The sequence below is a fragment of the Spinacia oleracea genome, chromosome 6 (genome assembly GCF_020520425.1).
Source record: "Spinacia oleracea cultivar Varoflay chromosome 6, BTI_SOV_V1, whole genome shotgun sequence".
NCBI lineage: Eukaryota > Viridiplantae > Streptophyta > Magnoliopsida > Caryophyllales > Amaranthaceae > Spinacia > Spinacia oleracea.
In genome coordinates, this window is record NC_079492.1 from 922629 (window position 1) to 935561 (window position 12933).

The following is a 12933-nucleotide window of genomic DNA, read 5'->3' on the forward strand; positions in this document are numbered from 1 at the left end:
TGTGGAAATCGGAACAGAAAGCTTGAGGATCCAGGCATACAACAGGTATGATGGACTCCAAGGAGAAAGCAACAACCAACTTCTGTCCGAAACTCTCGACCTACTAGACGAAGCTCGGAACGACGCGAGGACACTCAACGCAGCTTATTTGCAGAGGGTCAACAAGCATTACAATCGAAGAGTCAACGCCAGACCCCTAAAAGTCGGTGATCTAGTACTCACAAACGCCGCCTCGGTTCAGAAAGGACGGATCCATGGCAAACTCTCAGCCACCTGGGAAGGACCATACATCATCCATTCCGAAAAAAGGCCAGGCACGTTTATGCTGAAACACTTGGATGGAACAATCTTGAAGAACCATTGGAATACCGATGTTCTCAAGAAATATTTTGTATGATCTCTGTCTCTAAACCAAGTAAGTTGTTTAATGAGAAGAGGAAAGCCGTTTGGCACCATGTGTTTCATTAAACCTATCTCTATATTTCATTGTCCCTTTATATATATACATGCAGCCTCGGATCTGATCAATCCGAGACTAAAAGCAGGTTGACTTGCCCATTCCTTGATAAAATGCAAGAAATGACCAAATCATACACTTCGGGGAATCGTCCAGAATCCTCGGATTCGCGATACCCAGATAAACCTTGTTCGCAACAAACAGTCGCTCGAATCAAGTTATAAAACTTCGGCTCAGATCCACGGATCGCCAAAGTCATAACTAAGAGGCAGACTAGCGATCTCTTGCCCAGGTTTCCGAACCACAAGAGATCGGAAGAGCAATCCAGACCTCTGAGCAGATCGACGGATTTGAAGAGTCTGGAAATTAAAGAGTCTCTTAGCAGATCTACGGATTTGAAGAACTCGCAAAATTAAAGAGTCTCTTAGCAGATCTACGGATTTGAAGAACTCGCAAAATTAAAGAGTCTCTTAGCAGATCTACGGATTTGAAGAACTCGCAAAATCAAAGGGTTTCTTAGCAGATCTACGGATTTGAAGAACTCGCAAAATTAAAGAGTCTCTTAGCAGATCTACGGATTTGAAGAACTCGCAAAATTAAGAGTCTCTTAGCAGATCTACGGATTTGAAGAACTCGCTTAAGACCGACAAGCCTTCTCGAATGAGTTCTACTATAGAAGCTTTCAGCGTAGACCGCTAAAAAAAGATTGAACATGTGAGAGGATCCGAACGAATTCTGCTTTGATGAAAGCGATCACCTCCCGTGGACAACCGAGCAGGAGCCCTAAGCTGTGAGTCTGCGGGGTCATAAGAGCAGCATCCCAATATGCCTTGTTCCTAGCAAACCACAGAAACCAAGGCAGCAAGACATGAGAACACAAAATCAAAGGGTTTCTTAGCAAGTCTACAAAAAGAAGAGCTCGAAAATCTACGGATTCAAAGACTTAAAACTTCGGAAGTGCAAAAAACTGAAAAGAGGCAGCCAAGTAACAAACATTCATTTTTCATTCAATATTTGGGGGAAGTACAAATACATCAAACAGCTCGGTATATACCCGAGGACCCTCAAAAATTGAAAACAAAATGAAACAGTTAAAATCGGCAGCCATCAACAGACAATACCGGCCTACCGAATTACTAAGAAAGCAAAAAGAAACAAGTACAACGCAGCGCCGAGGCAAAAGGGGGAAAGGCAAGCACACATTCGGAAGTTCTCAACTGGAACCAACCGACTCTGAAGAAGAAGACTGCCCGAATCCCTAACTCTTGGGAGTCTCAGGAGCAGCCCCTAGGGGAGCATCCTTCGAAGAACCCCCAGCAGTAGTGTCACCTTCGGAATTCGCCTTCTCGGCCCGAGCCTCTGCAAGAGCAGCTTGGCGTTCAGCTTCAGCTTCGTCTCGATCAGCTTGGCACTCCACCAAGTGATCCTGGGCCCGCATCCAGAGAGCAACTTTCTCATTCCAAGGGAAATGAGGCATATGCTTCGCAAACATGCGCCGAGCACCCAGGATGCCATTCCAATACTGCTCTCTACACTGATCAGCAGTGTAGAGGTCAACTCGCTCTTGCTCCAACTTCCGAATGGCCGCATCCTTCTCTCGGATCTTCAGCTGGAGAACAGGTACCTTATCGGCTTGGTTCTGAATAATCTCCCGATGCTTGACAAACTGCTGAAGCCTCGCCTCCGCATCCTGGCTCTGCTTAACGGTCGCCTCAAATTTAGACGTCATCTCCTTGAGAAAACTGTCTTTTTCTTCAAGTTCGCTCGCAAACTTGGCGGCCATATCTTTCCTCTCCTTGTCGAAAGAAGCTATTTTGTCAGCATCCTCTTCGACTCGGAAGGTGAGCTTTCCAACTTCGGCCCCGATCTGCTCAGCAGAAGCTCTAGCCTCACGACTGTACTGAAGGTACAGCTGCTTGACCTCCACAAGCTCGGAGAAGAGCTGCCCAGCCTTCTGGTCCAAGATAGGAATATCACGAGCATAAGCCTCCTTATATCTCCTCAGTTGTCTCTCCTCAACCGAGCTGCACTCGGAAGCGAACGAGGACCAGAAAACAGCCTGTGAGCGAAGGAAAGATGAGCAGAAGTAGGAAAAACATAAAACAAAAACACAACTCAAAGAGAAAATCCAACACTTACCTCATTCAGGTAGTACTGGGCCATCATAGCCGGGTTCCTCTCTTCAGACCCAGGAACCCTCCACTGCGGGTTGGCCCGAAGAAGATTCTCCCGAGCAGCTTCGGGACCCACCAAAGATCCCACGTGAGCCATGGGATTCTCTCCCAAAACTTGAGCCCTAGCATATCGAGCCATTGCCTCCCTTACTTCCTCGGGGATCCGCTTCAGCGGAACATCCGAGCAAGGGTCAGCATGGATCAATCTATCCAGGGCCGAAGTCGAAGTAGAGCCCAAAGTCGAGTGGCGCCTCTTCCTCGTCAAACCTTGTTCGGGCTGCTCCTCCTCAGCAGAGGGAACATCCTTCTCAGCCTCGGGAACATCCTTCTCAGCCTCGGGAACCTCAACATCGGGGCCTGTGAGATCCACCATCTCCTTATCTGGACTTCTCTCTCTTTCGAGAGAAACGTCAGCAAATTCCTTCTTCTCCTCGACCACGATAGGGGCATCCGAGCCAGGAACAAAGTCGGCTTCAATCGCCTCCATCACCTTGGTGATATCCTGGATCTCGATCCCTAAAGCAGTAGACGGCTTCAGCGGAGAGGGGATGGTATCTTCCTCGGCCAACGGTTGATCCACGGGCGGCGGTTCCGCAACCACCACACTCTTTAACTTCTGCCCTGGCAAGGGCATGAAGTGAAGGAGATTCTTGGGAGGAGGCATGTCTTCCGAAACCGTTTCCTACAAAACAAGCGTTCAAAGATCAGCTTCGAAAAAAGGGAAAGACGGACTACAAGAAAACCTCCGGGTCAGAGCAAATACCTTCTCCGAGGACTGAGAAGCCTTCGCCTTCTTCGGATGCGCGGAAGACCTCAGAAGAGTGCTACCCTTCCTTTTCCTTTGATCCTAAAAAGGGAGACCAAGGGTCAATAAATTTAGAGGAAGACAAAGGAGGAAATAAAGAAAAAAGGTGAAGTACCCGGTTCCTAGATAAAGAGATATCTATCCGAGCCGGAGATGAAACCGAAGGAACGGCACGCGGCACAGCGTCAGTCCCAGGACCCTAGAAAGATGGTCCAGGACCAAGACGTTAGCCGGCGGCCAACCAAAGAGAAAGAAAAGACAAGCAAAAACCGAGCCTATAGAAACACTCACCGGATCTGAAGTTGTCTTCAAATCAGGAAGCACGACCTTCACTGGAACAGCTTCAGGAGAGGAGGCAGAATCCCACGGATCAGCTCGAACTTCGGATATCCGGGCAACACCCGAAGGAGACAACACGTAATCCTTCAAACGAGGATTACGAGGATTCCCTTTCCCGAACTTGTAATCAGGAGCCGAGTCGTGAATAGTCTTCAGATCCAAAGAGATGCCCGAAATCGCAGGATCAAGACAGCTAAAGCCGTACTCTGCAAAAACAAAGCACAAAAACGAGTCAGTAAAACGAGGGAAGAAGGAAGAGGACAAACTCACTGAAACACGGTCCCAGCCGAAAGACACCTACCCCTGTCAAAAATCCTGCTGAGACCGGCGACAGCAAGAATGTCCTCCCGCAAGATGTAGTTGAGGTTCGGGAGCCAGCTAGACGGCAGTTTATAGTTATCCTCCCGAGCCAAAAACCACTGGAGGAGATCCACGTAGTGGTGATGGTTCCGATCCGGAGCAGCCACGCCTCCCATATCAGGATTAGGAGTCACAAACCACTTCGGAGGGCGATAAAAATTGGGATGCTTCGGATCCGTCGGCACGCGAACAAACAACCACTCCGTCTTCCAATTATGGTCAGAACTGAGGTAAGGGTATGCCGTAATATAGTTCGGCTCCCCTCTCCTTCGGGACTTTTTGTTGATGATGGTCCACCAACCATACCCATCACCTTTGGAAGCATGATTGAAAGACAGATCGTGGAGATCCCGAAAAACGGCGACAGAGCAGGGGAAGTTAACAAAGTCGCACACCCATCTAAATCCGATGATGTGCCTCATAGATTTGGGTGTAAGTTGGGCCAAACTGATGTTGTACGACACCAGGAGCTCGGAAATGAATGGATCCAAGAGAAAACGGAGACCGTTCTCCAAGTGATGAGTGTACACAGAGATAACCCCCTCGGTGGATGAGTCACCCGAGTACGCTCCTGATCGGGAAGCTCACACCAGTACCCCAAGGCGTGCTGGATTCCGTATAGCTCCTCGGCTCTCCGATGGTAGTTCCCCAACTTCGCCTCCACCAACCAGTCACCACTGACAGATTTCTCCAACGGACCATCGATCTTGGTGGTCTCATGCAAGATCGGGGCATACTTGCCCTTCGGATCAGCTTCAGTCCAATGAACTGGAAACTCAGGGTAAGAACGGCGTACACCCGAAGAACCAGCTTTCTTACCAGAAGTAGCACGTTCAGACACACCAGACCCGCCAACAGCACCATCTTTGGAAGCATCCCAACCAGTCGAACGTTTCTCCACCGGCCTCTCCGAGGGTCCACCCCTTGAATTCTTCTGTACCCTTCCCGAGGGCACATCCTCCCTCTCACTAGAGGAACCAATGACGAACTTACTTTTTCCTTTATTCTTTGCCATGATCGCGAATTCTCGGTCTAGGGTTTAGATTGAGGAGTAGAGGAAAGAGCGAAAAAGCAAGGAAAATTCAGAAGCAAGTTACCTTTTTCCGAAGCGCAATTCGCCGACAAAGCGAACGACACAAGTTCCCGAAGTCCAGAACTGACCGAATTCCGTAGATCTGAAGAAACTCGAAAACTGCGATCGCCAGAAAAAGAGAGGAAATGCGTTTGAAAGAGAGAGAAAGTAAAGTTTGAAGAGAGCAAAGCGCCCAATATTTATAGAAAAAAAAGGAGGCGCATCAACTTCTTTTCAAACCCACGATCTCCACGACACAATACAAGTCCCAACACTTGTCATCAATGCAAATCATCCCTTTTCAAAAAAAAAAAGAGGGAACTTTTGGACTTCTGACAGCTGGAAAACCCACCCATTTAATTCTAAATGGACCGGGTCTGGGGGGCATGTTGTTTAGGCTCCCACTTGATATTCAATTGGGCCACTAAGTCTAAAGCCCAATGGCTTTAAACAACAGCATCAAACCTTACCACTATGGCTATTCAGCCACCCATTAAGGCTCAAGGCCCAATAGCAATAAATGACCTATGGGCATTTATTATGCAAACACTATAAATAGGCCACCAAGGCTCACACCTCAAGGTACGTCCAATTTATCGCCTTAAGACTACTCTTTTAGAGAACTTCTCTCTAGAATCCGAGCATCGTTCTTACTTAGGCATCGGAGGGGCTTTCCTCGGAAACACCCCCGAGGCTAGTGACTTTGCTCTTGTGCAGGTGAATTCGGACTCGACTCATTCAAGCAAGCAAGATCTTCAACACATACGAAAGGGCCTTCATTCGAAGCCCATTGTTTCCATCTTTACAACACCGGAACAACCTTAATTTAACTATATTATCTTTTTTTAAGCTGTATAATTGTTAATTAGAGTGGGAATGGAGGAGGTGTAAGCTAAAACAAAAAAAACAAGTACGTAGTACTCCATGAAAGAGAAAGAGAGAGAAGAGAGCAGTCAATTAATTCAAAATCCGATTTTTAAAATGGTTGCGGAAATAAAAATTTAAAAATCTTACAGTATAAAGTTTCCAAACTTTTTGAAATAGCGGCCTGTACACTTGGGCTAAAGCCCATTAAATAACCAAGGTCATTTAAGTGCGACCACTTATTTCTAAATATCCCAGACTTGGGCCTTGGCATTGCTATATCATCTATTATTCATCTTGCAGCCCACTAATTTCCCAATCCCACCCACATAGACTCACATCCGCATTCCCACTCCCCTTTAAAACGATAAATGATACCAAGTACATTGTTAATAAGTCCGTGTCACTATCATTTTTTTAGTTTTTGGTTTAATAAGTCATATAATTTAGATTGAATTATGAACTAAAAATAAGCATATTTATACTCCGAAGCAATCATGTTAGATTTTTTAAATATCAACTTTTTATAATTCTTCTTATCAATAATTGAAAATATTAGAGTTTGAAATCGTGCATTGACAAACGTGCATAAATAATTGTGTCATACGGAGTATAAAAAAGAAGAGAGGAAATACTAGCTTGACCATGGCTTCCTCAGAGGTTGTCTACACTTTTTAACTACATCATCCCGCACCATATTATATTATTATAGGTCATCTTATACTCTCTACACCACCAAAGAAGAACATGGTTATTTCGTTTTTTTTTACTTTGTTTAATTTAGGGTTATACAAGAAAAGTACCTAAAGTAAGGTCACAAATTGGGCGTAGGCTAGTATTGGTTTCCACTTATAGAAAGAGCTAGGTACAAATAATGGTTAAAATTTCGCCAAGATTATCGGAGATGCTAATTATAATAAGTTAGGTACTTCTCTACCTACTTCAACATTTTTCAATACTCAAATTAATTGTGCTTGTTTTTTTTTTGAAGAAAATCATTATAGTAAGAAATTACTTAACTAATTAATCATTGTTTTTTCTATTTCTATTACTTCCTATGTTGTTCCAAACTAACGACTTTTAAAACTATGCATCTAATAACTGTAACAGTTTTAGATAAAAGTATTGATGATTTTGATATTGTAAGGTAAATACATACCATAAGAAATGCCCAAGCAAAATGAATAAAGGTAAGGGATCCCACATTCCACACATTCTCGTCCACTAGCTAGCTTGTCAAATCCTAAAAAGAAAAAAAAACATGTCATGTTCACAAAACATTTAGTTATATGCATTGCATGTGGGATCAATCTACATTATCCCATAAACATTGATTTATCTATCTTTCTATATATGCAACCCATACTTTGTATGATCAACAATCTACTTATAACTTGAGTGGCTAGGGAAATTACATGTATACGCTTATCACTGGTTTGAACCTTATTCATTTACAATTTTATTTATTTTTTGAAGGGTGGGGAAAATTTAATTTGTATTACCCGTATGCTCATTCGCATAAAATAAAAACAGTATTGTTCAGACAAAATTATATATGGATTATATTTTCAGTAGAAAGAATATAATATTACGTCATATATAGAACATTATATTATGCATGATCAAGAATTCAAGATAATTAAATTCATGCATATAAGCTAATTTCAAAGAAATCCATTGAATGTGAAACACTATACTGATATAATTTTTGATGCAATAATCTCAGATGGTAGGACATAATATAGCTCAGAAATTTTTGATGTGATTCATCTACATCAATTTGTCAAGTATAGTACTCCGTACATGTTTATATACTTGTTCCGTTCCTTGGTAGTTATGAAGCTAGGTATATAATGAAACTTCATAGAAGCTAGCTAAGTGATCCACTTGTTTGATCGAATAGGCATCCACTGCACGCTCGACAATTCCCTTTTCTCTTAATCTAAAAAGATCCAACAAGGCTAGGACACCAACACTAACACGAGGACAAACATGATACATACAATAAACCCATGCATGCTTATATCACAATCATATGGTTTTTTTTTAATAGGTAAGAAGAAGGGACCATACTGAACCATCACCTTGCACAGGTTAACCAGCCTAGATAAGCAGGTCTTCGCTTGAGCCACTCCAAACATTTTTGCAGCTGATGGGACTCCACTCTATAACCTCCAACTCCACCAACTTATGTTGGTTTCACAATCATATGGAGTACTTCATACAATATACGTACTATATATAAGTACTCCTTTTATCTTATTTTACTTGCACGAGCAACAATTAAATTAGGAAAGTAAAATGAGACGGAATTGAAGCAATAGCAAAACTTATTGAGTACTTAATTGTATTACTTGCATGTAACGTCTCTATTTGTATATCATCTACTACAACATGTTTGTGCAAGTAAAATGAGAGTGTTTGAAAACATAGTTAATGTGAAAATGTGAGAAAACGTAAAACTATTGCAATCTATAGAAATGAAATATGTGAAAATCTATAAATTTTAATTTTTTTGGTTAACTATTATGGAAAATAGAATATTACATATTTTTACTTCTTTAAATTTGTTTCCCACATGTTTCCACAGTTCTTCCATCACGGAAAAGTGTGAAAAATAAAACAGGCAAAATATAACTAATTGATTTCTCCATTACAAATTTTTATATAAGGCGGTTTTACACAAAAGACTACATTGGTGTCATATAAGTTAAAAAATAAAATCAATTAGTTAAGCACTACAACTTATTAGTTAAACACTAAAACCAATTAATTAAACAATGAAACTAATTAGTGAATAAATTGAACCAATTAGTTAAGTAATCAAAGTGGTCTTTTCGGTAAAGCGGTCTTACACAAAAGTTACCGTTTCTCCATATTTCAACAAACTTATTTTCTCACTTTTCTATTTAAAGTACCAAAAAAGATAAATTAAGGAATTATTATATTTCCATAATTTTACACACTTTTCCTCTTTAAACAGAGTTTCCAAACACACTGTAAATATACTTATTTTTTTCCGCATTGAGAATACAAAGGAGCATGCGTGGTAATATATACGGGGTAACAAACTCTCAACATTATCGTCTTAATTAAAAAATATTTAATATAGTCCTTAAAGGTTTATACCTTTTTCATTCTAAAAAATTTAAAATATAAATAGCCGCCCATTAGATTATTCTAAATTTAACAACTTAAAATTTTTAGCTACGACTTACTTGAACACTTGCATCTTCGTACAACTCTATGAAATTCTAAATTGATATCTTTTTTCCCTAATTAAAGACAAAAAAGAATTACCCTAAAGAGGAAGAAAGAGGAAGCTGGAAGTCTTGTTATTTTTTTTTTAAATCAAAACAAAATGAAAAAAGAAGAAATTTGAATGGCTATATATTCAACTATGTGAACATGAGTTGTTATCCAATATCCAATAATAACATTCTACAATTGGAAATTGATTAAACGTACACATTCTATAATAGATAAAAAGGTTTGTGTAGGTTTAGAAGACATCTTTACTTTTAACATCCATTCAAAACATTAATAATGACACATAAGCTACTTAAGTAATCGCCCATTAATAGACACTAAATTAATTAAGTATATAAAATCTAATTTAATCTTATACATGGCTGTACTCTAATACTTTCCTAGTTATCTTACTACGGAGTACTCCGTATAAAATTAGCAATAAAACATACTCTAAATAGATCGAAATAAAGAGGAAAGCAAAATTATTGTTCACTACGATACTAATTGTGACTTCTTGTGCATCATTAATAAGTTAACAATATATTTCCAAAAGTTTCATCTGCACAAAGGTTGTAACACGTGTAAAACGGAGAATGATAAAGTGATCGACCCTAAAGGTTGGTAACCCTTTCAATATTGAATTTTGATTGGTTACAAATGCATTAAAACTTTACTTACAACACTTTATCTCTCCAATTATTTGTGCTAATATATTATTTTATGTTATGTATCGACAACCCTTAGGGTCAACCAAACATTTTCCGTTTAAAACTCTTCGCTATGACAAACATGAGTGCATGGACACGTTGGGATAATAACAAAATTTACTCCATCCATATATGGAAAACATGATTACAAACCAACTTTAAGCTCCAATCAAGAATAAAATGAAGTTAATTATTATCCTTAATATTTAAGAGAGTGTAACGAAGTTTAAAAAATAAATTGGTCACGGTAAACAACTAGTTTGATCAAAATTATTGGTCAGAATCAGAACTCAGACTATTTGAAATGAGACATTCTAAATAAATTCTTATAAAAACATTTTGACGTGTCCTTATTCGCTAGACTATGCATTCTATATCAGTTAAACGAAATATAAAATTAATAAAGATAAATTAAGTTAGAGTACTTAGCTAGTTTGACAAACATGTAATCAATTCGTTAGAGATTGCTAATCATTAAAACATGAAAGAAAAGCAAAAGAATGGCGCATGCAATGGTGAAAAAAAAATAAAAAAATAAATAAAGAAGAGAGTAAGGTTTGACACTTTGGCCCCTACCCAAAAATCTAAAATAAAAAGATAAACTAAAATAAAATAAGGTGAGATGTCCTCTCACAATCTCACTTGCCAATTTGGGCTGTTCAATACTTGGGCATGGGCCCACACTCACACCCACTGAAGGAGAGATGGTCAAGGCCAGTTAGCCAATTAGTGATGATTTTATGGTCATGATGTGGCCCATTTAGATGTGTTCACATCTATGCTCCACGTGTACATATTAAATCCAAACTTTAATATTTTTTTTTATTTTAAAAATTATTCAGGTTTCTTACTTTCCTACAGGTTTCTCCATAAAGGTTTGAGCTTTATGTATATTGCCTATAAATAGAGCCCAAAACTTCACTAAGTTGCATACACTAATTAAGAGATAAAAAACAAAGGTAGAAAAAATGGAAAATTTCCCAATTGTTAATATGGAGAAGCTTAATGGTAATGAGAGGAATGTTACTATGGAGAAAATCAAGGATGCATGCGAAAATTGGGGTTTTTTTGAGGTAATTATAACAACTGAGGAAAAAAAAAAAAAGGGTACATTAATTATAAATTATAATATTATAGAGAAATACTTGATTTGTTTTATTTTTATAGGTGGTGAAGCATCCTATATCAACAGAATTGTTGGACACAGTGGAAAGGGTTACAAAAGAACACTACAAGAAGTGCATGGAGCAAAAGTTCAAGGAGATGGTTGTAATGAAAGGCCTTGAAAATGCTGAATCTGAGATTAGTGATATAGATTGGGAAAGCACTTTCTTCCTTCGTCATCGTCCCACCTCTAACATCGCCGAGGTCCCTGATCTCAGCGACGAATATCGGTAATACTTTTCTCTCTAAAACCTAATTTATTTATTATATGTATATATGTACTTTATGACTTAGTATGAGTAAGGTTGCATGTATCTGAACCTTTGTCGGCTCAAAATGATGTACCGTATTTCAGGAAGGTTATGAAGGAATTTGCAGGAGAATTAGAGAAGCTAGCAGAACAACTCCTGGATTTGCTGTGTGAGAACCTTGGGTTGGAAAAAGGATACCTAAAGAAGGCATTTTATGGAGCCAATGGACCCACCTTTGGTACTAAGGTTAGCAACTACCCACCATGTCCTAAACCAAATCTGATCAAAGGACTCAGGGCCCACACTGATGCTGGTGGCATCATCTTGCTCTTCCAAGATGACAAAGTCAGTGGTTTGCAGCTTCTCAAAGATGGTCAATGGCTTGATGTTCCACCTATCAACCACTCCATTGTCATTAACTTGGGTGACCAACTCGAGGTAAACTAATTATCTTTAAGCCCAGTCTAACACCTAGAGTCATAGGTACGTACTTTTAATTGTTAGATGTCAAGTATGTGTAACATAACACAAATATCATATCATATCATATCATAGAAGAACGACCAAAAACATAGAGCAAATACTTGGTTAAACGTGTTCATGTTATGTTTGTGCAAATTCCGTATTATTCACGAAATCTTCCATACAAAACTCAAGTGTAAAGAGTAACGCATAAACATGCCGTGTCAAGTTTGGTTTAGTTCATGTCACTTTATTTATCTTCACAAATTTTTCTCATGTTTTTAGCCATGTTATAATGTCTTGTCAAAACTACCAGTTATTTAAACAGAAAAGTTGAAACATTTATATGGTGTAGGTCATAACTAATGGAAAGTACAAGAGTGTGATGCACAGAGTGATAGCACAGACAGATGGAAACAGGATGTCAATAGCCTCATTCTACAACCCAGGTAGTGATGCCGTCATCTATCCGGCCCCGGAACTGGTTGCGAAACAGGACGAGAAAAGCTTAACCTACCCGAAATTCGTGTTCGAGGATTACATGAAACTCTATGCAGGCCTTAAGTTCCAGGAGAAAGAGCCAAGATTTGAGGCCATGAAGGCAGTTGAGAACACAGTCAATTTGGGTCCTATACCAACTGCTTAACTCATCCTTTCCTAATCAAGTCATTATTTACTATAATTACTTGTTTGGAACTCTGTTTACCATTAATATATTCTCATTTCTCAATGTTCGTGCTTTTTTTTGTTTATTTGTTGTAAAAAGTGACTATAAAAAAAAAAAAAAAGAGGAAGTTTATGCTTTTCAATGATAAATTAAAATGTACTAGTAGTCATTAAATATTCTCTTAATCTTACTAAAGAAAGTGACATGTTAAAAGTTGCATTTGATTGTTCCGTTGAAATTGTACTATACTTATCAACAGAAAATGAGCTGTAAGCTTTTAAAGTTATTTATTTTTAATTTTAAATAAAAAGGAAGAAAACAAACAGAATAATTAATTGCAAGAAGAAGAATGATCCCTC

The 12933-nt window shown here is 39.3% G+C and overlaps 1 protein-coding gene across 1 annotated transcript; it reads left to right on the plus strand.

Moving 5' to 3' along the window:
• Positions 1 to 10941: 10941 nt before the first annotated feature.
• On the plus strand, positions 10942 to 12793 carry LOC110777334 (1-aminocyclopropane-1-carboxylate oxidase). Its single transcript, XM_021981942.2, has 4 exons — positions 10942 to 11103; positions 11198 to 11424; positions 11550 to 11883; positions 12263 to 12793. The coding sequence occupies exons 1-4, from the start codon at positions 10999 to 11001 to the stop codon at positions 12551 to 12553; spliced, it is 957 nt and encodes a 318-aa protein (XP_021837634.1). The 5' UTR covers positions 10942 to 10998; the 3' UTR covers positions 12554 to 12793.
• Positions 12794 to 12933: the final 140 nt, after the last annotated feature.

Excerpts from the sequence above, each read along its gene's own strand:
- LOC110777334 (XM_021981942.2), top strand. The coding sequence starts at position 10,999 with ATGGAAAATTTCCCAATTGTTAATATGGAGAAGCTTAATGGTAATGAG. Across the intron at positions 11,104-11,197 it reads AAAATTGGGGTTTTTTTGAG|GTGGTGAAGCATCCTATATC; the intron begins GTAATTATAACA and ends TTATTTTTATAG. Across the intron at positions 11,884-12,262 it reads ACTTGGGTGACCAACTCGAG|GTCATAACTAATGGAAAGTA; the intron begins GTAAACTAATTA and ends TATATGGTGTAG.